Genomic DNA, 26574 nt, shown 5'->3' with positions numbered 1-26574 from the left:
TATCTTTGGAGTGACTAGTAATTGATAGTTCTCTAGCGTTACTAAACCCCAGGGTATACCCTGTTGGCACTTCACACTCCAGCTAATTGAAGACATTTACCACCCTGAGTAGGTCCTGCTGCTTCATTAAGAGTTTTTCTTCCTAACACTGTACCTCTTGAACGAACTAGTAGAGAAAATAAACAATAGTTATTGTTTAGGGAGTAAACATATAAAATATATTTGGCAATTGCCTTGAGACACATAGCATAAATGAACTGTTTTCTTAAGCATTTTATAAAGTAGGACTTACCAAATACAACTCTGTGGTGGCATTTTTAAAAGCTCTCAATATTTACTTCAAAATCTGTTATACTTGTACATATTTATAGGGTACATGTGATATTTTGGCACATGCATACAATATGTCATGATTAATCAGGGTAATTGGATAGCCAGTACCTCAAACACTTGGTGTTTGTGTGGAGAATATTCCAAATCTTCTCTTCTTGATACTTTGAAAAAATATATGTGTATATATATATAAATTGGGATTTATATATATATATAGGGATAGATATACATATATATATATGGAGAGAGATATATATAGGGAGAGAGAGATGTATAAACTGGGATATAGATAGACAGGTAGATAGATTGATTGTTAAAAATGAATAAGAGGCCCAGTGAAGAGTTGTTTTGGGGCCAACACAGTAACTGTGTTTGATACTGATATCTAGTAGAATTAAAAGAAATGAAGATTTCCTGTTTTAGGTGAATATACATACAGTCATCCACACCTCATGTGCCCTTTGGTTTCATAAAATATGTATTGGCATTATCTTGGAGGAAAAAAATCTGTTACTTACATAGCCCTGTATTAGCTTTGAGATATATGAGTAAAGATAAAGAGACCCGATAACCTGACTTTGAACAACTTAAATCAATAGCTACAGTAAATACAGAAATTGCTACAAATACCTTTCGAAGCCATGCGTGAAATAGTCTTTAACTTTTTATTTTTATCCACAATAGAGGCAGTAGGATGAAGTACATAGTCTTTGCACATGTATCATGTTTTAACTCTTCCCCATGTTATTACTTTATCCAATCCTCCAAACAACCTCATGAGGTAAGTTGGGGCTCTTACCCTCTTTTTATGGTGGAGGAGACAGACCCCAGTAGTTTAATAACTTCCTCAAGAGCAGCAGCTTTTATGCCAAAACCAAGGTGTAAACTTGGGTCTTCTGACTACAAATCCAATGATGACCCTTCCACTTGACCATGCCTCTCTAGATTCACATTTGTGGGCAATCTGTTTACAGATGTAAATGCTTTATATATACAATTTGTGGGCAATCTGTTTACAGGTGTAAATACTTTATGTATACAATTGACTCATCCTTGCCCCCAGGGCTTGTGGGAATTAAATGAGTTTATATGTAAATAAATATTAGCTGCTATTATCGTTGTGCAGGACATTAGTCCAGGTGTCTGGAAATACCTTATTCCTGTACTATATGGTGCTGTGTAGTTCTTTAGGGCAGGGTAAGGAAACCAACATTTATTGAATGCCAGAACTGTGCCAGGCAACTTAAATGGTTTTTGTTTTTTAAGTGGGGATAGTGATATCTGTGTACCAACTCTACTTCCTAAGCCTCTAGTAACTAGGAAATAAAGTATACATGTGAATACATTTGCTACATTGCAAGTGCCCTGGTGATATTAATATAGTTAAGTACCAAATATGTGCAAAGCAGTAAAGAAAGGGGGTTATTAGGGTCCAGATAATTAAGTATAGATGATAAAACAGAAATTGATACTACTTTTTTTTGTTGCTGCTTTTGTTAATACTTTTAGGTAGCTGCGAGGTGCCAACCAGGCTAAATTTTGCATCCCTCAAACAGCCTTATGTCACTCAGAATTATTTTCCAGTCGGTACTGTTGTGGAATATGAGTGCCGTCCAGGTTACAGAAGAGAACCTTCTCTATCAACAAAACTAACTTGCCTTGAGGATTTAAAATGGTCCACAGCAGATAAATTTTGTGAAAGTGAGTAAAATTTTTTAAAGTATTTTCAACCATCTGGTGTTTGGGGGAAATAGTATCCCTTCCTTCATTCATGCTAGAACTCTATTTGTATATATTATTATTTAGGATGTTTCTTCATAGGACCATGAGTGTCAATTTATTTTGGATTAGACAAACTAAATATGTGGTAGGAATACTTATTCACTCAAAAATTTCACATTTAATTAGTTTGAGGTTACCTAAAATGAAACAAGTATATATTCTAAATTCATTGCTTTTTCAAAACTTATTATAAAGAGAAATTAGAATTAAAGAAGTCTAAGGGTCAGGCATGGTGGCTCATGCCTGTAATCCCAGCACTTTGGGAGATAGAGGCAGGTGGACCACTTGAGGTCAGGAGATTGAGACTAGCCTGGCCAACATGATGAAACCCCGACTCTACTAAAAATATAAAAACTAGGTGGGCGTGGTGGCGCATGCCTGTAATCCCAGCTTCTTGGAAGGCTGAGGCAGGAGAATCCTTTGAACCTGGGAGGCAGAGGTTGCGGTGAGCTGAGATTATGTCACCGCACTCCAGCCTGGGCAACAGAGCGAAACTCCATCTCAAAAAAAAAAAAAAAAAAAAGTCTAAGGATAAGAAATATCAATGGTTCAGATGATGAATTTACATATATATGCTTGATAATTTTTTCAAAATTTTTTCCCGAGCTTTATTGAGGTATAATCAACAAATATTATTTTAGGTGTATAACATGACGTTTTGATATATGTGCACATTGTGAAATGATTAACACAGTCAAGCTAATTAACATATCCACCACCTTACATAGTTACCTTTGTGTGTATGCCTGATAATTTAAAAAAATCAATTTGTATTCTATTCTAGAGAAATCATGCCCTAATCCTGGAGAAATACCAAATGGTCAGATCAGTGTACCAAATGACATATTATTTGGCGCAACCATCTTCTTCTCATGTAATACAGGGTAAGTTTGGGCATACTAAAACCCTGTATTTAGGAAATGAGAAAACAAATTAGGACTTAAGGTGAGATTGTTAGTTTCATGACTGGTATTCACAGCTAGTAGCAACTAAAAAAATCCCTCTCCTCAAAGACCCTTCATCATGAGCTCATCACAGTTAAATTTAGTAAAATGGGGCAAGAAAGGAAGATTTCTTATACCACGAAAATTCTCTAAATTCTGATTTCAGTAAATATGTGATTCAATATAAAATTTTAAATGTGATTAATAAAAAAATTGAGATGATGATACTTGCAGAAATAATTCTTCAAATGTTAAATACTAAACCAATCTTTAGTTGACCTAAATAATGAATTTGCATGAGTTTTTCTATATGCAAACAAGCTGTTACAAAGCAGCATGAGTTAAAGACATTCCTAGTGTGAAAGTATTCTAAGTTCTTTGACCAGTTCTCTATATAGGGAAAAGGAACTCATTCATTGCGTACCATCAGTGTCTCAGACACTGTTGAAAACTTTACATTTATTTTCTCATTTCATATCTGTAAATTAAATAATTCTATTTTACTCTGTGTGTGTCCCTATTCTTTATAAAGTAAAAATATCTGTATCGCTTGTCTCCTATATGAAACACAGATATTGGTACTTTGAACCCTTTTTTTTTTTTTTTTTTTTGAGACGGAGTCTTGCTCTGTCGCCCAGGCTGGAGTGCAGTGGCGCAATCTCGGCTCACTACAAGCTCCGCCTCCCGGGGTCACGCCATTCTCCTGCCTCAGCCTCTCCGAGTAGCTGGGACTACAGGCGCCCGCCACCACGCCCGGCTAATTTTTTTTTTTGTATTTTTAGTAGAGACGGGGTTTCACCATGGTCTCGACCTCCTGACCTCGTGATCCGCCCGCCTCGGCCTCCCAAGGTGCTGGGATTTTAACCCTTTAAATATAAGTACATTCTATTATTCTGTGAAGCCCATATTTAGAAATCAGAAGTATGAAATGTTCAATTATCTATGTCATTTAAAAATGTTTAAAACCCTTTTCTGCTTTCTAACATATTCCCCATGCAAATAAAAAATGTACCTATCTTATCCGTTTTTACTCTTTGGATGTCATCTTTTTAAACTTAATTTTTGTTTTCCTTTAAACTACTGTGTGGACTTTTATCAACTACTGTTTTATCTTCACCTAATTCTGTAGTAAATATTTTAAGATAATAACCTGGAGAATTGAGGAAAGTCAAATATGTGTGAATGTAACAAACTCTTTTTTCTTCCCCTATTGCTTTAGGTACAAATTACTTGGCCCAACTTCTAGTTTCTGTCTTATTTCAGGCAGCTCTGTCCAGTGGAGTGAACCGTTTCCAGAGTGCAGAGGTAAGAGTTAAAAAATCTAAGCACTCAGGTTGTGAGGCTGAGTACTCAATGATAAATTAATTTCTGCCCCTTAAGAATTAGCACAGTGTGTATTTGTAGCAAACCCACCTTTCAATATATGAGTGCTTTGCTAATTTTAAGACCTTTTCTAGTGATGTTCCTTCATTTAGCAGCTGTGAAGATAAACCATCAAGTTTTCTGAGTCCCAATTCCCAAACTATAGAATGAGGATTAAAAACAAACTTAGGTTTGTATTGCACTTGGTCATTTATTGTTTAACCATTACTTCTAAAGTCAAGTATGATAGGTAAAAGATTTCCGCCCCATAATTTTATGTAAGAAAATACTGTCAATCAGAGGGTCTATAAGACTTGACCCCATATGCTAAAACAAGTGGCAATGGAAGGCCTTTAACCCAGGTCTCTTATTTCAAACCCAGCATTTTTCTAAAATCCAGTGTTGCCTACATGCTGCTTCTTAGGATTAAAATAATTAACAGATAATTATCTAGAAGGGTTTTAAGGTGTGATGTATTCTTATCATTAGAGAGAGAAGCTTATACCATCAAGAAGAAATGCTGTGTCTGTATTTGAGAATCTTCTCAAATATATGGTGCAGAAATAATATTATAAATGGATATATATCCAGTCAAATTTATGTCAGTTAGAGACATATGTCTCTTGGAAATTGAAAGGAATAAAATACATGCAACATTTTAAAATGTAGGCTTGCTTTCTTTCCATCCTTCTCTCTCTCTACACACAATGTGCCCTCCTGCAAATGACTTCTGAAGGTCCCTATTGTCAAAATTATTGATAAGTTAAAGTTTTTGTGTGTTACTAGGGGAAGAAAACTAGAGTAGATTTAGTGTAATTTATCAAGCATTTATCGATTGACACTCTGGTAGGCAATGTGTAGGGTCAGCTGATACGAAGACAAAACAAAGCCGTGCCATCAAGGAGCCTGTCCCTGCCACACCCACCATGTGCCCTTCTTTTTGAGATGTCATACTACTACCATTTTTTTCTCGTTGTTTTTAAATTTTTCATCATTGCTACCCAGTAGCACCTTTCCCATTTTCGTTGTCCAGTAAGAGACATTGTAAATGATAGTAAATTAAAGATAGAAAACAAGGAAAAGCTGGGCCATATCTTTTGTTTGACTGAGGCAACACGTCACAAAGTTCAGACAGTCTCCCATCTGAAGCCAGTATTTTCACGAGCACCTGCTGTGTCATGAATTTGACAGAAATGCAAACCCACTTTATCTTCCTGCTTGCGCATCTAGGCCACAGCGTTGCTTCCCTATCTGGTGTCTTGAACTCCATGCTGAATATTCTGATGTTCATGTTTTCCTCCTTGACTCTTCTATCCTCTGTGTGACTCAGCAACCACTGACATCTGCATCCTGTAGGAAAGAGCCCCTGTTCTTAAGCAATCCCAGTGGCTTCAAATATTCCTATAAGGCCTTACTTCTTTTAGGATCATTTTGATTTTCCACATAACTTGTTCTGACCATACCAAAAAGATTGAATGGAAAGTAAATTCTTAAATAATGTACTCCTTCACCTCAAGTATATAGCCCTAGCCTATAAACACATGAGGTTGCTTCAATGTCCATGCATGAATATGGATATGAAGAAGGAAAGAACAGTGGACACATTCACTAATTGTCTATAGTTATACAGAAAACAGAGGTGCTGCTAGTTTACCCCTGAATGGAGCCTCACTGTCAGAGGACCTGTTTGTCTCTCTGCCAATGTTTTCTTTTTCAAAATTTTAGTTGACTGATGGTGTCTGCTAACCTAGAATCAATCCCTGCTATGTAATGACTATCATCCCAGACCCTTCTCTTTATCTTAACTCCCCACATCTCATCCCTAAATCATTGTGCTTTACTTCCTCAATCTGTTTTTCAAACTTGTGTTTTGCTCTCCATCTGTATACTTATAGCATAGTTTATTATTCCTCCCGTGGACTATTGCAATTAGGGCCACCCCTAACATTTTCAGGGCCCAGGGAAGAATATAAATGGAGGTTGCTGGCCTAAGACCCACCTTGTTTCACATAGCCCTTCCTCTTCCCACACTGTATGGGTTCTCTGGTGCACATAAGTGGACAACTCAGCCTACATACCCAAGTCATGTCCACCACATCCACCATAACTTGTATCCACCCTCCATTGTCTGTTGGGTTAGAGGTGAGTATATCAGCAGGATAGACCACCTTCAAGAACATGGACCAGTGGGAGGGACCCTCTCAGGCCCTGGAAGGGGTGTTGGCACAGGGAATTCTGGGTGCTAGTTCCTGGAGCGTGTTCTGGAATGGAGGAGAAGTCGTAGGACAGGCTGTCATTGAGTATATGCTCTCAGCCTACAGACATCCCACCAACAGGGGAGAGATGCATCCAGAGGAGGGCCAGAGCACAGCGTTTTAAAATGTGGGGTCTGAGGCAGCAGTCTTAGTTGCCTGAGTTCAAGAGTGACACTGATAGTAATGGCCTCCTGCCTCCATTCTTTCACTCTATTAATGTTTCATCCATATTTTACCCAGAGCGATCTGAAACACAGATGTGACTTAGACATCTGTTTCCTCCTTAGAGCTTATTCATATCTCCTATCACTTAAAAAGCCCAAATTCCTTAGTATAGCGTACAAGGCAGCTGTGGTCTACCTACTGCTTGACACTCAGGTCTTGCCCTCATGTTTTGTGCCTTACACATGCAAACTGCTGTGGTTTCCATGTATCTTTTTTTTTTTCTTTTTTTTAAATTGAGACAGGGTCTCACTCTGTTGCCCAGGCTGAAGTGCAGTGGTGCGATCACAGCTCACTGCAGCCTCAACCTCCTCAGCCCAAGTGATCCTCCCACCTCAGCCTTCCTTGTAGCTGGGACTATAGGTGCACGCCACCATGCCCAGCTAATTTGAGTATTTTTTGCATAGACAGGGCTTCCTTATGTTGCCCAGGCTGGTCTCGAACTCCTGGGCTCAAGCAGTCTGCCCACCTCAGCCTCCCAAAGTGCTGGGATTACAGGTGTGAACCACCATGCCCCGCTGCCCCTTCTTTACTTAGCTATATTTTCCTTACCAAGAGTTAGTTCCCTAGCCCATCAGAAAGATTCCCAGGCTGGCTACTTCTATGATGACCCTTACATTTTTTATTGAAATCATCTCTGAATCTTTTTTCCCACTAGCTTTTAAGACATAGGAACTATATCTTGTTCACCTTTGCACTTCCAATTATAAAAAAATGCCTGGCATGTGTTAGGCACTCAGAAAATGTTTGAACTGAACCAATGGTATGTGTGTCTCTGCACACTCTGTTAGTGTAAATCAGAACAGCTTGTTCTTGCTACTTGTTTTGATCCAAGACCGAAGAGTGATTGATAAATGTGCTAAGTATTTTCTGTGTTCTTAAGTACGTTTGGTGTAACATAATTTGGCATACACACATACTAAATTGCCTTCATTTTTTTTTTTAAAAAAAAAAAGGACAACAACATCATGCCTTTAGATTATGTGGAACCATTGAATTTTTTCTCAGGGTAACTGCCAGGGAGTGATCCCTTTTTACAGTATAACTAAACCTCTGCTTGTATTTATTTTGTAAGTTCAGCTGCTCAGTAAGATTGTTTTGAATGAAGTCTCTGTGAGTCCATATGTGCTAAAATGTTTACTCTAGAAGTCAAAATGTAATCCTGACATTTAAGATTTCTGCTGTATCCAAAATGATCTGTACTTAGTTCTTAAACATACCGCTTGAATTTTCCACTCCTTGCATTTGCTATTGTTTCCCTCTTAGAGTGAAGAGCAACGCTTTCTCCGCTGTTCTGTCTCAAAAGCATGGTACATATTAGGTTTAAACTCAAGTTCTATTTCCCTGCCCAAGTCTTCTCTGACTACACTGCTTTCATCTCTAAAATCCTGCAGTATTCACTTTTCCTAGCACCATTTTGATATGCACACATCTTATTATAATTTTTCTTTTACATACATGTTCTGAATCTTATTATTTCTATGAATTGGCCTCAAGGTTAGCATTTGTCTTCTACACGACTTGCATTCAAAGCTCCAATATACTACCAATTACTTAATAGGCATTTATAAGCATCTCTTGTTGGTAATGCTGAATTTAGAAAAATGATATTTTGATTTGTTTAAAATATAAGCTTTAACATGTTTTGGGTCTTATTTGTAAAAATACTTTACTAGTTTTATTTATTTAAAAGATGTTGGAATTGTTTTTTAAGACATTTATTGTCCAGCACCACCACAAATTGCCAATGGAATAATTCAAGGGGAACGTGACAATTATGGATATAGACAGTCTATAACGTATGCATGTAATAAAGGATTCACCATGATTGGAGAGCACTCTATTTATTGTACTGTGAATGACAATGAAGGAGAATGGAGTGGCCCACCACCTGAATGCAGAGGTAATCACTTTGGATAGTTATATTTTTGCTTTATTCTTACCCTTAGGTCTATGTGTGGGTTGCAGACATTCTATGAACCCCCTAAGAAAAAAATGTAAAATGTTTACATATACATATTTGTATTTTTCTGTGGGACACAATTTTTCTAAAGCTTCTCAGAAGGGTCTGTGGCTTGTACACACACACACACACACACACACATATTATGATGTGTATATATAAAATAGGCCTCATATTTTTGGTGAATTTGCTTAAATTTGCTGTTTTATACCATGTTGCTTTCAGTCAGTTAATATAGGTACTTTGTTCATACAAAGAGTATATAAAGTGGTTTATTGGAGGGAGAATCTTAGATTGAAGGCTCTAGATAGTGATCATACATGTTGCAACGATGGAGAAACTCTTGCCATCTGTTGACTTCACTGAATTAACATTCAATTCTTTTCTGCCTCCAGAATTTCTATTATTATCCATTCTCCTTCATCCTTCTAGACTTTTTTCTTTCAATGTCTTTTTATACCCAGAAGGTACTCTCAGAATCCTTTGAACTGCTCTTAAAATATATTTTAAAAGAAATATTTAGAAGATCAGTGAAGCTGGACTAAACATTGCCTAGTATCAATAGGTGGCGTTTAAGTAGTGGTGAATGCCAGCGTGACTCAAACATTTGAGTATTTACTTTTGTAATTATAATTGAAATTTTATTAGTATGAATTTTAAAAATTCCTTATTAAAATAGATTTTTATTATAAGTATTATACATAGACATAATGACATAATATTAAAGCCATGGAGATGAGTACAAAATAGGAAGTGAAAGCCTCTTCTCTATCACTAGTCCTACTCGGAGAGGTAACCATTTTTTACCAATTCTTTTGTTTCATTCTAGAATATAAATAAACATACAAATATTTTTTATTTATTATATCAATGGTGTGGGTATTCATCTATCTAACCAGTCCTCTATTGATGGCAATTTAGGTTTTTTGTTCTAGTTTGGTTTTTTTTATGAACTATTATTACAAATGATGCTATAATATTCTTGTACATCTGTCACTGCACATGTATGCAAGTACCTTTGTACAATAAATTCCTTGCAGTATAATTATTTGTAACAAAGGTATGTGAATTACATTTTTCATACCCGTTAGTAACACTGCTTTTTAAAATACTGTACCAATTTGGTCTCCCACTAATATTACATCATTGTGGTGTTTGCACCTTTAATGATAATGATTATTAGGGAGATTTTACAATGTAAATGGTAAAAAATTTTGTATTTGAATTCATTTAATTATGAAGTTTAGTGTGTGTGCTTTTTTAATTTGGCTGTTTGATCCAGTTCATATTTATTTTTCCAAGTTTTATTAAATGATCAGTTATTTAGAGCTTAAAAAACCATATGGAAGTACCCAAGTAGGTCATGGCAGGCTGATGCTTCCATTAAAACAACTATAAAATCTGAATAGATTACCAAAAAATTATATATTTTAAGGCATAAGATACAGCTGTGGAAGCAACAAGGTCTGAATGAACTAAAATTCCTGGGGGCAGGTGGTGAAGGCAACCCATCCTGATATAAGCCAGTTTTCCTTAGGGACCTTTGCTGATTCTGAAGCTGGACTAAGTATTCACCTTGACCCAGACAAAAGACCACTTCCAGGAAAGAGAAACCAGCAACGCTTTAATGGTTATGGAGGGATAGGGTAATACACTGGGAACTGAGGCCCTCAAATGCGGAACCAATTTTTCCTAAAGGCCATTCGCTAATTTTGGGGCTGCATGTGAGGCTGGGAAGCTTGACCCAGAGCTTCTAAAGTACAAAATGAAATCTCTCAGAACTTGATGGTATTTGGATAGCATATACCCACCAGAGGAACAGGCTTTTAGCTAGCATAACACAGGTCTCCCCTTTAGCACATCTGTGCTCATTTTGAAACTGTATAGGGAAGGACATTAGATGGCTGGGAGAACTCTGAAGGACAGACCTGGATCTCCTGCCATCTTCCAAAGGTGAAACAACAAAAATCCGCCAGGCTTTTAGTCAGAAGCCCGGAAGGGCCACTCCCAAGAAACAGAGGCAAGAGCAGAAGTAGATGGAGTCTTACTGAAACTGAAACCCAGCTCAATTCCTAATAGGTTGAAGATATGATTACCTCAATGCAGTCTGCTTATCAGAAAGGCATATCATATCATCCAGATGTTTTATATACAATGTTTGGCATACAACAAAGACTGTTAGATATGGAAGGAAGCAAGAAAATATGACCAAATCAAGAATATCCAGATAATTGAGTTAGCAAATGAGGACCTTAAAATAACTGATTAACAAGTTTAAGATGATAAAAGAAAAGAGAACTTCAGTTGGAATCTGTAAAAATGGAGTAAAATGAATATTCTACAACTGGAAAATATCTGAAATTAAGAACACAATAGATAGGTTTAGCTATTCAGACAGAGAAAGAAACAGTATTAGGAACTGAAAGATCAGTTAAAAATACCCAAACTGATGCACAAAGAGAAAAAGGAATGTGAAATATAGATAAAAGTTTGAGACATTTGAGACGTGTTAAACTGTGCTAACACGTTAGGAAAAAGAGAAAGTGAGACAAAAAGGAAGAGGGGAAGGAGGAGGAGAAGAAGAGAAATAGGAGCAGAAGAAATATTTAAAATGATACTTACTCAGAATTTTCCAAAACTGATAAAAGTACATTAGCCAACAGATTCAAGAAACTCTCTGAATCTAAGCTGAATAAAAATAAAACCACTCATAGCAAAAACAAACAACAAAAACTTCAAAGAAGCAACAATAAAACTGATCACCGCTCAGCAAAAAATGATGCAAGCCAAAAGACAATAAGAAGAAATCTTTAAAATACTGTAAGAAAATTACTGTTCACCTAGAATTCTATACCCAATTAATATATCATTCAAAACTGAATGCAAAATAGAGATGTATTCAGACAAAAACCAATAAAACTTTGCACCAGCAGACCAAACATGCACAGAATGAGAAACTAAAGAAAATTCTTCAAATAGAATGAAAATAATCCCAGGTAAAACATGAAAATACAAAAGGAAATGAACACTGACAAGGATAAATGGATACTGAGTTTACAAACAGTGAATGTAATGTCCTGTGGGGTCTGAATTATACATAGAATACAAATGCACAATAACAATGCAAAAGGCAGAAAGAGGTAAATTTATTTAAAGGTTACACAGTTCTAGCAGTACTGAAAAGGTGGTAAAAGTGATAGTTTGCGTAATTGACTTATAGTCTAATATTGTGATCTCTAGGGTTGCTACAAATGAATGACAGAATAATACATAAATCACAAGCTAATAAAAGAATAATAATGGATATTTAATCCAAAAGAGAACAAGAGAGAGAAGCAGAAAGGAACAAAGAATAGATGGGAGAAATAGAAAACTAATAAGGTCGTTGATATAAACCCAAGTATGTCAGTAATTATATTAAGTGCAATTTGACCAAGATTGTCAGACTTAAAAAGATTTTAAAAAGAACCTAGTTCTTTACTATTTACAAGAGACACAGTTTAATTACAAGAACACAGAATAGTTTAAAGGATGGAAAAATATACCATGCAAACATTAACCCTTCAAAATAAGCTGACACAGTTACATTAATATCAATGTGTATTTTAAGATGAAACAGTTCATAATGATAAGGAGGCCAACTCAACAGTAATATAGCACAATCTGGAATCTATGTACTTGATAAAATAGCTTCAATCTCTATGTAGCAAAAATGGACAGAAAAAATAGACAAATACACACTCATAGTTAGAAAATTCCACACCTATCTCAATACCTAATAGGACAAGCAACCAAAAATCAGTGAGACTAAAGATCTGAGCAACAATTAAACATATATACATATGAGACCATTGAACCTATTAGGACCGATGACAAGTATGTTTTTTCAAGTGCACATGGGATATTTACCAAAATTGACCCTATGCTGGGCTCTAAGCTACAATACATTGCAAAAGATTGAAGTTATTCAGACCATACCTTCTAGCCACAGTGGAATTAAACTAGATATCAGTAACGAAAAGATAACTAAAAAATTAACTTCTAGGAAATTTAAACTCTGAGGTAGTATATACATTCTCTGGATCAAAACTGAGAACTAACTTGATAGAACAAAGAATAATTTAGAATAGTTTTCATATAGGAGGGTCTTAGAATGAAAAGTTCATAAAAAAACTTTACTTATCTTAATAATGATTATCATTGTTTGAGTGCCTGCTAAGTCCTGTGTTACCTGCTAGGCGTTTTACTCGATTTATCCCTTATAGCAGCCTGTGAGATAGGGTTAGGAGTCAGAAAAAAACGACCAATACCATCTGAGTTCCTAGAGCATCCAGTGTGTGATGGGGCTGGCAACAGTCATCCTGGATGATGTAATCTCTTGCTTCTGGGACAGACACTGTGAAATAGCTTACTCAATTATTTCCCTTAATCCTCACTCAATAATAATTACTCAATCTGTTCTGCTTTTATCCTCATTTTACAGATGAGGAAATTATAGCTTAGAAGGGTTAGGGACTTGCTAGAGCTCACTAGTACATGGTGAAATCAGGCTTCGGCACTACCCAATACTGCCTCAACAGGGACTTTATATAAGCGACCCAATGGCAGATGGGCTCTGAAGACCGAAAAAGTTGCTCTGCTGTTAGATTTATGCTTCTCAGAGTATGTTCTTATGAAAGTTTCACCTGACTTGTTATCTAGTCTGAAATCTAAAGAGGAACTAGTGTATGGAAAGTTGGTAACCGGCACAAGAGAATTAAAAGGAGTTATTTTTACTCAGACTCAAGTATCACTTGTAAACAAGAAATGAAACAAAAGAAGTTCTCAGGCTCATTAAGGTTAAGTGATAGAAAAGGCTGTGACTGTCTCTGTTGGCTTAGTTGTTCTAGAACAACATCCTGTTGTTCTTTAGTATTAGCACAAAAGATAATTTGGGAGAGAAAATAGAGATGTGCCACATAATAAGATCACTAGTGACTAACTTTGATTTGCTTATTTCACAAGAAGCAGCTTAAGCACCTCAGTATACTTTGGTATAAGTCTTTAGTCACCCGTAGGTATAATTTATATCAAAGCAAAAGCAACTTAGAACTTCAGCTCCTTGAGAAATACACAATAAGCCTTGGTTTCCTAGAGAAACTAGTGTATGGAAAGTTGGTAACTAGCACAAGAGAATTAAAAGTTATTTTTACTCAGACTCAAGTATCACTTTAAACAAGAAGTGAAACAAAACAAGTTCTCAGGCTCATTAAGGTTAAGTGATAGAAAAGGCTGTGATTGTCTCTGTTGGCTTAGTTGTTCTAGAACAACATCCTGTTGTTCTTTCGTATCAGCACAAAAGATAATTTGGGAGAGAAAATAGAGATGTGCCACAGAATAAGATCACTAGTGACTCTTTGATTTGTTTATTTCACAAGAAGCAGCTTAAGCACCTCAGTATACTTTGGTATAAGTCTTCTTTAGTTACCCGTAGGTATAATTTATATCAAAGCAAACGCAACTTAGAACTTCAGCTCCTTGAGAAATAGATAATAAGAGTTGGTTTCCTGAAAGTCATACCTAGGTGTTTGTGGGGAGAGAGAAAGGATAGCCACAGAGCAAGCAATGGCTAAGAATCTTAATATGGCCAGCAATATTCAGCTAACTTGTTTCTCAACCTTTTCTTTCAAAGGAAAATCTCTAACTTCCAAGGTCCCACCAACAGTTCAGAAACCTACCACAGTAAATGTTCCAACTACAGAAGTCTCACCAACTTCTCAGAAAACCACCACACCAAATGCTCAAGGTACAGATACTCTATCAGTTCTTCAAAAACACACCACAGAAAATGTTTCAGGTACAAGAACCCCACCAACTCCTCAGAAACCCACCACAGTAAATGTCGCAGCTACAGTAGTCACACCAACACCTCAGAAACCCACCACAATAAGTGTTCCAGCTACAGGAGTCTCATCAACACTTCAAAGACACACCACAGTAAATGTTTCAGCTACAGGAACCCTACCAACTCTTCAGAAACCCACCAGAGCAAATGATTCAGCCACCAAAGCCCCAGCAGCAGCTCAGACATCTTTCATATCAAAAACCCTATCTACAAAGACCCCTCCTGCAACTCAGAATCCCACGATGACAAATGCTTCTGCTACACAGGCCACACTGACAGCCCAAAGATTCACCACAGCAAAAGTTGCATTTACGCAGAGTCCTCCAGAAACACGTAAGTCCACTAATGTACATTCCCCAGTGACTAATGGTCTCAAGAGTACACAAAGATTCCCTTCTGCTCATATTACAGCAACACGGAGTACACCTGTTTCCAGGACAACCAAGCATTTTCGTGAAACAACCCCAAATAAAGGAAGTGGAACCACTTCAGGTCAGTTGACACTGTTCAGGTTTACTGAGTATGGATCTAATGTGCTATGGTGGAAATATGAACTTGACCAAGATTGCAGGATTAAATGGTCTCTGATATGTTGTAGCCAGGGTTTTTCATACTAATACTTTTTACTTTATTTGGAAACGGACTTGGATTGTACTAGGGCAAATCTTTAAAAAAAGAAACATTTACAATAATAGAGAAAAAGACTGTGGCCCCATTTAAAAAAAATGCTAAATTAAGATTGATAAAAAAATTCTGTTTTCTGTAGTAGTTTTAGGGAGTCAACGAATTATTCAAGACCCCTTCAAAGAACCAAATATGTACTGTCTTTAAGGTTGAGTCCTGGGTCTGGTTCATTGATAGAGACCCATCCCTCAAAGCATGCTAAGGAATCTTTCCGGATTCCCTAGAGTTGCAGATCTGGTAAAGCATCTCAATAGTGTCGTCTAAGTAATTGAAAATACAGAGATCCTTTCAAATAGTTCATATTATTACAAGGCTCTATAAACGGTAGGTTCTCAGTGGCACCAAGTAATTGTGTTTTATCTATAGTTTTACCCATTATGACCGTATTTTCAAAATGATTTTATATATTTCATAATTGTTACCTTGAAGCCTATTTTGCCAGCACCTGGATATTTTTAAGAATTTAAACATTACGGATGTTATTGTTAAAGTTCCCTTAATACATTTCCCCAGCCCATTTTTCTCCCTCCAAGGCAATTACTGCCCTGAAACTGATGTGCTTACTTCCTGTCTGTTTTCATTCTTATACTCCATGTATGTTTCCATAAGTAGTACATAATAATGTTTCATATTTTTAAAATAATTTACAGAAACTGTATATGTTTCATTACCTTTTAGCACTCAGCATTGGTTTTGTGGCTTACATTGATTAATTTTGATTTACTTCACTAATTTTAATTCTTTATGTGGTTTTTTACTTCTTTACAATTTTGTGACATCTCTTGGTCTAAAATTTCTAGGTTGAATACGTCCAGTTTTTAATAGAGCAAGGCAAAGAGAAATAAGCGTCACTTATAAATTCGTTATAGAACTAACTTTATTGACATATTTCCTTCTGTAAAAAGTATAAGATAATTTAACACATTTAAACTGAACCTAATGAGTCAATTATAATATATCAATATTTGAGATCAAATTTTACTCTTAGGTACAATTAATTTACTCTTTCAGGGCACAGTATAAAATGCCATATTTAACTCTTTTTTTTATTTAATTGAAAAAAAATTGTAGCCACCACTTACTGAGTATATACTATAGCGATATGTTCCATTCACCTTCTATTTGATGCCACTCGTCTGTACCACAACCTTGCAAAGTATCTTCAGATTGATTTTATAGATGAGGAATTAGAGGCTTAGAGATTAATTCATCCAGTTCATAGCCAGTGCAGTTTAATCCTGCACTTTTTCTGCTGAGTAATATTGCTTGTTCTAAATGGCACTCTTGAGTCAATGTGTTCACCTCGCTTAGGAGAGCAGCTTATTTATTGTTATAAATATGCTTATCTGAAAGTAAATTTACTCTTGCAATGCCTCATCCATGGTCATTGAAAGATATAAATAATAAGGTGATATGGCAGTTTTGAGTTTTGATATAGTCTGTTAAAAGGGACTTAGTCATCTTATAGTTTCTTGATAGTAAGATTGGATCAACAATTATTTACTGTTTAAGTTTTCAAACATGTTTCTTGCCCTAAAGTCTTATAACCAAATTTAAATGGCATTTGTTTTGGTAGTCAATAACTCTTTATCATAATTTATATTTACAGTGTTGATTCTGTTGAACAGATATAGACAGTAATGTTTACATTCTACTTGATTAAGTTAATAATGTGTAATTGTTTTTATACATTTATAATTTCATTTATGGAAATTTGAGTTGCTTTTGAATTTTCTAGTGTAGTTTATTGATAGTATATGAAATTGCTAGCAAATCAATGACTTTGACAAATTCTTGTTGTTAATCCTTTTTTTTCCCTTCGTCTGTAGGTACTACCAGTCTTCTATCTGGTAAGTTTGGCTCTCAGGCCATAAAAGAAATTGTTTTCACTGTGGGATATACAATCCATATTCCTGGGAGATAATATTGTCTTCTTGTTTTTAAAAAAATTTATCCTGCAATTTGTTTTTAAACTTTTTAGTATGGAAAACTTTAAACATCACTCAAATAGGGAAAATAGTACAGTGAATCCTCATATACTCACTCAGATTCCGCGATTTTCAACTCATGGATACCCACTTCCCTCACACTCCCTGGATTATTTGGAAGATAATACCAGACATCGTATCATTTCCTTCATAAACATTTCACTAAGTAACCTTTATAAAAACATAACCACGTAGCATACCTAAAAAAATCCAGTAATTCCTTAATATCAGCAAATATTTAGTCAATATCCAAACTTCCCTGATTATCTTATATTTTTTTAATTGATACATAATGTTTTATATATTTACGAGGTACGTGTGATATTTTGTTACATGCATGGACTGTGTGATTCTCAAGTTGGTATTTGGGGTATTCATCACCTCGAGTATTATTTTTGTGTGTTGGAAACATTTTAGGTCCTTTCTTCTAGTGACTATGAAAAATATATCACACATTATTGCTAACTATACTCACCCTACTCTGCTATCGAATATTAGAATGTAAACCTTCTATCTAATTGTATGCTTATACCCATCGGCTAAAGTCTCTTCATCCTCCCTCCTACTCACACACTTTTCTCAGCCTCTGGTATCTAACATTCTTCTCTCTACCTCCATGAGAACTTTTTTAGGTCTCACATGTGAGTAAGAGCATGTGATATTTGTCTTTTTTGCTTGGCTTATTTCATTTAATATAATGGCCTCTAGTTCCATTCATGTTGCTGCAGATGACATGCTTTTATTCTTTTTATGGCTGAACGTATTTCATTCTATATATGCTAGATTTGTTTTCTTTCTTTTCTTTTTTTTATTTTTATTTTTTATTTTGAGACAGGTTCTCGTCCTGTCACCCAGGCTGGTATGCGGTGGTGTGATCGTAGCTCACTGCAGTCTCGAACTCCTGGGCTCAAGCGATCCTTCCACTTCAGCCTCCCAAGTAGCTGGTACTACAGGTGTGTGCCACGACACCCGGCTAAGTTTTTGAAATTTATTTTTTGTAGACACAGGATTTTCCTATGTTGCCCAGGCTGGTTTCGGACTCCTGGCCGTAAGCGATTCTTCCGGCCTCCCAAAACATTGCGATTATAAGTGTGAGCCACTGCACCTGGCCCCACGTTTTCTTTATCCATTTGTACATTGATGGACACTTAAGATGATTCCATATCTTTGCTATTGTGAATAGTGCTTCAATAAATATATGAATGCACATATCTTTTTGATATATTGGTTTTATTTTCATTTGGATAAATATCCAGTAGTGGGATTGTTGGATCATAAGATAGTTTTTTTTTTATGTTTTCAGGAACCTCCATATTGTTTTCCACAGTGGCTGTACTAATTTACATTCTCACCAACAGTATATAAGATTTCCCTTTTCTTCACATCCTCACCAGCGTCTGTTATTTTTTGTCTAAAAATGGCCATTCTAACTGAGGGTAAGAACTGATACCTCATTTTGGAGCTTGATTTGCATTTCCATGATGGTTAGTGATGAGCAGTTTTTCATGTACCTGCTGGCCATTTGTATGTTGTCTTTTGAGAAATGTCTGTTCATGTCTTTTGCCCACTTTTTAGTGTGATTATTTGTTTTTCGCTAGTAAGTTGAGTTCCTTGTATATTCTGGATATTAGTACCTTTACAGATGAATAGTTTATATTTTCTTCCATTTAACAGGTTGTCTTTTCACTCTGTTGATTGTTTCCTTTGCTGTACACAAGCTTTTTAGTTTAATATAGTCCTATTTTTCTGTTTTTGTTTTTATTGTCTATGCTTTTGAGGTCTTAGCCATTAAACCTTTGCCTAGACTAATGTCCTGTAGAGTATTCCTGATGTTTTCTTCTAGTAATTTTATAGTTGTGGATCTTATGTTTAAGTTTTTAATCATCTCGATTTGATTTTTGTACGTGGTGAGGGGCAGAGGTCCAGTTTCATTCTTCTGTATTTTCCCAGCACTATTTATTGAAGAAGGTATCCATTTTCCAATGTATGTTCTTGGCACCTTTGTAAAAAATCAGTTAGCTATAAATATGTGGATTTATTTCTGGGTTCTCTATTCTGTTCCATTATTCTGTGTGCCTGTTTTTATACCAATACCATGCTGTTTTTGGTTACTATAACCTTATATTTTGAAGTCAGGTAGTGTGATGCTGCCAGCTTTATTTTTGCTCAGGTTGTGTTAGCTCTTTGGACTCTTTTTTGGTTCCACAATCATTTTAGGACTTTTTTTTTGTTGTTCTATTTCTGTGAAAAGTGACATTGATATCTTGACAGGGGTTGTACTGAATCTTTAGATTGCTTTGGCAGTATAGTCATTTTAACAATAATAGCTCTTCCAGTCCGTGAGCATTGGGATGTCTTTCCTTTTGTGCCCTCTTCAATTTCTTTTATCTATGTTTTGTAGTTTTCCTTATAGGGATCTTTCACCTCCTTGGTTAAATCTGTTCCTAGGTATTTTATTTATATTTTTAGTCATTGTAAATGGAATTGCCTTCTTGATTTCTTTCTCAGTTTGTTCATTATTGTATAGAAATGTTATTGATTTTTGTATGTTGATCTTGTATCCTGCAAGTGTACTGAATTTATCAGATCTAAGAGTTTTTGGCGAAGTCTTTGAGGATTTTTTTTTTTACATATAAAATCATATCATTAACAAAGAGGGACAATTTGACTTCCTCTTTTCCAGTTTGGATGCCTTTTATTTCTTTCTTTTGCCTGGCTGCAAGTTAATGAAATGAAAACTTGGTTCTCTATGAGCCAAATGAAAACTTGGTTCTTCAATGAAATGGAAACTAGGGCTTACAGCACTATGTTGAATAGAAGTGGTGAAAGTAGGCATCCTTCTCTTGATCCAGTTCTTAGAAGAAAGGCTTTCAGCCTTTCCTCATTCAATAGAATATTAGCTGTGGGTTTGTCATGTATGACCTTTATGATGTTAATATGCTTCTTCTATGCCTAGTTGAGAGTTTTATTGATTTGTGTGTGTTGAATCATCCTTGCATCCCTGGTCGAAATCCCACTTGGTCTTGGCATACTAATTTTTTTTTTTTTTTTTTGAGACAGAGTCTCGCTCTGTTGCCCAGGCTGGAGTGCAGTGGCGCGATCTCGGCTCACTGCAAGCTCTGCCTCCCGGGTTCACGCCATTCTCCTGCCTCAGCCTCTCCGAGTAGCTGGGACTAAGGCGCCCGCCACCACGCCTGGCTAATTTTTTTGTATTTTTAGTAGAGACGGGGTTTCACCGTGGTCTCGATCTCCTGACCTCGTGATCCGCCCGTCTCGGCCTCCCAAAGTGCTGGGATTACAAGCGTGAGCCACCGCGCCCGGCCTGGCATACTAATTTTTTGATGTGGTGTTGGATTTGGTTTGCTAATACTTTGTTGAGAATTTTTGTGTCTATATTCATCAAGAATATTGGCCTGTGATTTTGTTGTTCTTGTTGTGTTCTTGTCTGGTTTTGGTATCAGGGTAATGCTGGCTTTGTAGAATGAGTTAGGGAAAGTTTCCTCCTCTTCAATTTTTTGGAATTGTTTCAGGAGAATTGGTATTAGTTCTCCTTTATATGTTTGGTAGCATTTGGCTTTGAATCCATCCGGTCCTGGGCTTTTCTTTGTCAGGAGACTTTTTATTACAATTCAGTCTTACTACTCATTATTGGTCTGTTTAGATTTTCTGTTTCTTCCTGACTCAGTCTTGATAGGGAGCATGTCTCCAAGAATTTATTCATTTCCTCTAGGTTTTCCAGTTTGTCAATGTATAGTTTTTTATAATAGTCTCTGATATTTTGTATTTCTGTGGTATCAGTGGTAATGTCTCTTTTTTCATTTCTGATTTTATTTGGGGCTTCTCTCTTTTTTTCTTGGTTAGCCTAGCAAGTACGTTATCAATTTTGTTTATCTTTTCAAAAAAACAAGTTTTCACTTTATTGTTTTTTAGTCTCTATTTTGTTTAGCTCTGCTCTGATTTTTCTTATTTCTTTCCTTCTGCTAATTTTGGGGTTGGTTTGTTCTTCCTTCTCTAGTTCCTTAAGATGCATTGTTAGATTATTTGAAATCTTTCTACTTTTTTGATGTAATCATTTATTGCTGTAAACTTCCCTGTTAGCACTGCTTTTGCTGTGTCTGATAGGTTTTGCTACACTGTTGCCGTTTCTATTTTTTCAAGAAATTTTTTTATCTAATCCTGAATTTCTCCCTTGACCTAATGGTCATTCAGAAGCATGTTGTTTAATTTTCATTTATTTGTATGGTTTCCAAAGTTCCTGTTATTAATTTCTAGTTTAATTACATTATGGTTTGAGAAGATACTTGATACGATTTTGACTTTTTCAAATTTATTAAGACTTGTTTGGTATCCTAACATATGTTCTATTCTGGAGATTGTTTCATGTGCCATTGAGAAAATTCTGTAGCTATTGGGTGAACTCTTCTGTTAGTGTCTGTTAGGTCCATTTGGTCTAATGTGCAATTTAAATCCAATGTTTCTTTGTTAATTTTTTGTCCAGATGAGCTAATGCTGACAGTGGGATGTTGAAGTTCATAACAATTATTATATTGGAGTCTATCCCTTTAGATTGGACGATATTTGCTTTATATGTTTGGGTGCTCCAGGATTGGGTGCATACATACTTAGAATTGTTATATCCTCTTGCTGAATTGATCTCTTTGTCAATTATATAATGACCTTCTTTGTCTCTTTTTACTGTTTTTTACCTAAAGTCTGTTTCATCTGATACAAGTGCAGCTACTCCTGTTTGTTTTTGGTTTGTGTTAGCATGGAGTATCTTTTTCCATCTCTTTACTTTCAGTCACAATGTGTTTTCACAGATGAGATGAATTTCTTGAAAGGAACATATAGTTGGGTTGTGTTTTTGCATCCATTCAGCCGGTATACGTTTTTTAAGAGGAAAGTTTAATCTGTTTACATTCAGGGTTATTGATACGTGAGGGATTATTCCTGTCATCTTATTAATTGATTTCTGGTTGTTTTGTTCCTTTTGTTCTCTCTTACTATTGTGATGTAGAGTTTTTCTTTCATAACATTTTAGTCTTTTCTCTTCTTTGTGTGTTTGCTCTACCAGTGGTTTTTAAAATTTCTGTGTGTTTTCATGATTGTAGATATCATTCTTTCTCTTCTGGGTATAGCACTCCCTTAAGCATTTCTTGTAAGCCATCTCATGGTGATGAATTCCATCAGCTTTCTTTTGTCTGGGAAAGACAATGTTTCTCCTTTATTTATGAGGGATAACTTTCCTAATCCTTGGCTGGTAGTCTTTTTCTTTCAGCGCTTTGAGTATATCATCCCGTTCTCTCCTGGCCTGTAAGGTTTCTGCCGAGAAATCCATTGTTAGTCTGATGGGTTTCCTTTATAAGTGACTAGATGCTTTTCCCTTGCTGTTTTTAGAACTCTCTCTGTCTTTGACTTTTGACAGTTTGACTATAGTTTGCCGTGGAGAAAACCTTTTTTTTCTTTTTTTTGGTTTCAAGACAGTCTCATTCTGTCACTCAGCCTGGAGTACAGTGGCGCGATCTCAGCTCACTGCAACCTCTGCCTCCCAAGTTCAAGTGATTCTCCCACCTCAGCCTCCCGAGTAGTAGCTGGGATTACAGGTGTGTGTTACCACACCCGGCTAATTTTTGTATTTTTAATAGAGACAGGGTTTCACCATGTTGGCCAGTCTGGTCTCGAACTCCTGACCTCAGGTGATCCACGCGCCTCGGCCTCCCAAAGTGCTGGGATTACAGGCATGAGCCACTGCACTGGGCCAGAGAAGACCTTTTTAAATTGTATCTACTTGATGATCTCTGAGCCTCCTGTGTCAGGATGTCTAAATTTCTTGTTAGACTTGAGAAATTTTCCTCTGTTGTTTTAGTAATAGATTTTCTAATCCTTTCACTTTCTCTTCACCTTCTGAGACTCCTAAAATTTGGATAGTTGGCCACTTTAGGGTGTCCCATATGTCATGTAAACTTTGCACATTTTTTTATTCTTTTTTCCTTATTCTTATCTGACTGTGTTATCTCAAAAGACCTGTCTTCAAGTTCTGAGATTCTTTCTTCTGCTTGATCTAGCCTATTATTGATGCTTTCAAGTATATTATGTATTTAATATTTCATCAAGTATATTATGTATTTCATCAATAAATTATTTCCAGAAGTTGTTTTGTTCTTTTATTGTATTTTTTTCGGTAAACATCTCATTAATATCCTGAATTGTTTTTCTGATTTCTTTGTATTTTTTTTAAAACAAATTTTAAAGTTTGTATCTCACCTCCCTGAGCTTTTTTAATATCACAACTTTGAATTCTTTTCCCAGAATTTTGTAAATTTACTTTTGATTGGGATCTGTTGCTGGGGAATTATTGTGTTCCTTTGGTGGTATCATATTTTCTTGGTTTTTCACGTTTCCTGCATCCTGAAGTTGATATCTGTGCATCTGATGTGATATTTGCTGTTTCTAATTTTTTGAATTTGCTTTTGTAGGGGAGGACTTTTCCTGAAGATGTATTTATGGTGTCAGTTAGATGGGGCACTTTGGCTTTGATTCTGGGTGCATGCAGTAGTGTAGTTTCTGTATGACTTTCAGCTGTAAATAGCATCAGTGGTATCTGTCATTTCCTCAGTGCCTTAGGATGCAGTTACTAGTGGAGATTTGCTAGGGAATAGGATGCCATGTGGGCCAATCTTCGGACCCAAGTGTTGGCAGTTGTGGGCTGAGTTTGCCTGTCCTTGGGCCCGGGGTGATGTTGCTGGCACCAGTGTTAGCAAGCCCAATCAGGCCAGTTATTGGGTCTCCAGGTGGCTCACTTGGGTGCCAGAAATGGCAAGTGACCTGGTTCTCAGGCTACTTGGCAGCAAGTGGGGGCATGGGTGATGGCAGTAGTAGTGGTGGGACAACCCTGTGGGACACAAGCAGTCTGTGCCAGTGTTGGCTGTGGCTGCGGTGATTGGGCGGGTCAGTTTCCAGGTCTGCAGGTGACTTACTAGCTGTGATGTTAGTGGCAGGTTGAGTGGGCCTGACTTCAGACCCCAGGAAGAGTGCTCAGCTGCCAATGGTGGTGGACTGGCTGAGCATCCAGGTACCTAGATGGCAGGCTTGTGTACTCAGAGGATGAGGCTGGGCCAGATGAATTTGTCCTCAGGCCTCCCTGTGGTACATGTGAGTGCTGGCTGTGGTAGGAAGGGGTAGAGTATTCCTAGGTTACTGGTGGAATGCTTAGGTGAGGACAGCGTGGCTGTGCTGTGGACCAGCTACTTGGGAGAGCAGTGTTGTTTTCAGTTGGGAGCAGCCACAGAGAGGTGACTGGGGGCACATGCAGTTTGCTCATGCCTCAGCCCAAAGCAGCCAGCAGCAGCCATAGCTGCATGCATTAGAATTTGTCCTCAGGGAACCAGAAAATGCCTGGCTGCTCCTCTACTGGGGGCGCCAGGTCGCTGCCAGCGGCTCCTGCTTTGGCTCAGGCAACAGTGGCCCCAGAGCAAGATGCAGTCTGGGAGGGGCTGGGCTCTCAAAATAGTCTTGTGCTGTGGCTGCTTAGGACTCAGGGATTTGTAGTACTCAGTGTGAACTTACTCTCTGGAGTAATGCCATCACACTGTCTCCAGGCAGCTTCCTATGTTAGATCTAGGGCCTACGAGAATCAAGGGACTCCTGTAGCTAGGATTGTGGGAGTCTTCAGAGGGAATGTGGACTGCTGGGGTTCTCTCACTTACTCTTTTCCTGCATTAGGGAGTCTCTCCAGGCTCCCAGGCAATCTCAGCCAAACAGGCTGCCTTGCTTCTGTCTCCTTCCTTGCTTTGGTGCATCCTGTCACTTGTTTGTTAAATTCTAGTGTTCTCTCTTTGATGATCTCTTCAAAATGTGATTATGTAATTCCTGCTTAGGTTTCTCTCCATGGAAGAGGAGAAGACTAGAGGCATCTAGTCAGACATCTTGAAGCCACTCCCCATGATACTGTCTTAGGAAAACAATCAACATGTAGCGTTCATGGATACCAAAGGGAAAATGGGTAAACATATATATATATTTTTTTACATGGGAGTCTTGCTCTGTCGTCCAGGCTGGAGTGCAGTGGCGCGATCTTGGCTCACTGCAAGCTCTGCCTCCCAGGTTCACGCCATTCTCCTGCCTCAGCCTCCAGAGTAGCTGGGACTACAGGCGCCCACCAACACACCCGGCTAATTTTTTGTATTTTTTAGTAGAGACGGTGTTTCCCCGTGTTATCCAGGATGGTCTTGATCTCCTGACCTTGAGATCTGCCCGCCTCGGCCTCCCAAAGTGCTGGGATCTGTAATCTCACGCCTGTAGCGTGAGCCACCACACCTGGCCAGGTAAACACATTTTTTTCTTCCACCTTTTATTTTAGGTTTGGGAGGTACAGGTGAAGGTTTGTTACATGGGTAAATTGTGTGTCATTAGGGTTGAGTGTACCTAATATTTCATCCCCCAGGTAATGAGCTTAGTACCCAATAGATAGTTTATTGATTCTCACCCTCCTTCCACCTTCCATTCTCAAATAAGCCCCGGTGGCTATTGTTCCCTTCTTTGCATCCATGTGTACTCATTGTTTAGTTCCCACTTATAGGCGAGAAGATGCAGTATTTGGTTTTCGGTTCCTGCATTAATTCACTTAGGATAATGGTTTCCAGCTGCATCCATATTACTGCAAAGGACATGATTTCATTCCTTTCTATGTTTGTGTAATATTCCGTGGTGTATATATATCGCATTTTCTTTATCCAGTCCACCACTGATGTGCATCTAGGTTGATTCCATATTATTGTGAAAAGTGCTGATGAACATATGTGTGCATACGTCTTCATGGTAGAATGATTTTTGTTAGTTTGGGTATATACCCAATAATGAGATTGCTAGGTCACATGGTAGTTCTAAGTTCTTTGAGAAATCTCCAAACTGCTTTCCACAGAGGATGAACTAATTACATTCCCACCAGCAATGTATAAGTGTTCTCTTTTTTCCACAACCTTACCAATATTTGTTGTTTTTTCAGTTTTTAATAATAGCCATTCTGTCTGCTATGAGATGGTATCTCATTGTGGTTTTGATTGCATTTCTCTAATGATTAGTGATGTTGAGCATTTTTTAATATGCTTGTTGGCCTCATGTATGTCTTCTTTTGAGAAGTGTCTGTTTATGTCCTTTG

At 37.1% G+C, this 26574-nt stretch overlaps 1 protein-coding gene across 8 annotated transcripts in view; it reads left to right on the top strand.

Moving 5' to 3' along the window:
- Positions 1-26574, top strand: part of CD55 (CD55 molecule (Cromer blood group)) — a 57643-nt gene that overhangs the window by 9276 nt on the left and 21793 nt on the right. For 4 of the 8 annotated variants that reach the window (XR_009210802.1, XR_009210801.1, XR_009210803.1 and 1 more), the window contains exons 3-10: positions 1843-2034; positions 2900-2999; positions 4279-4364; positions 8613-8801; positions 14533-14646; positions 15157-15237; positions 17259-17279; positions 18253-18370. Coding sequence is in view for 4 of the 8 variants with exons in the window: in XM_032137083.2 (XP_031992974.2) it covers positions 1843-2034; positions 2900-2999; positions 4279-4364; positions 8613-8801; positions 14533-14646; positions 15157-15237; positions 17259-17279; positions 18253-18370 (901 nt within the window). In the remaining 4 variants the exon portion in view is untranslated. The remainder of the gene's footprint in view (positions 1-1842; positions 2035-2899; positions 3000-4278; positions 4365-8612; positions 8802-14532; positions 14647-15156; positions 15238-17258; positions 17280-18252; positions 18371-26574) is intronic. The other 4 variants (XR_009210804.1, XM_058430715.1, XM_058430714.1 and 1 more) reach the window with 1 other exon arrangement.

Source organism: Hylobates moloch, unplaced genomic scaffold, assembly GCF_009828535.3.
Source record: "Hylobates moloch isolate HMO894 unplaced genomic scaffold, HMol_V3 SCAFFOLD_18, whole genome shotgun sequence".
Classification (NCBI taxonomy): domain Eukaryota; kingdom Metazoa; phylum Chordata; class Mammalia; order Primates; family Hylobatidae; genus Hylobates; species Hylobates moloch.
This window is presented reverse-complemented; position numbering and strand designations above follow the sequence as displayed.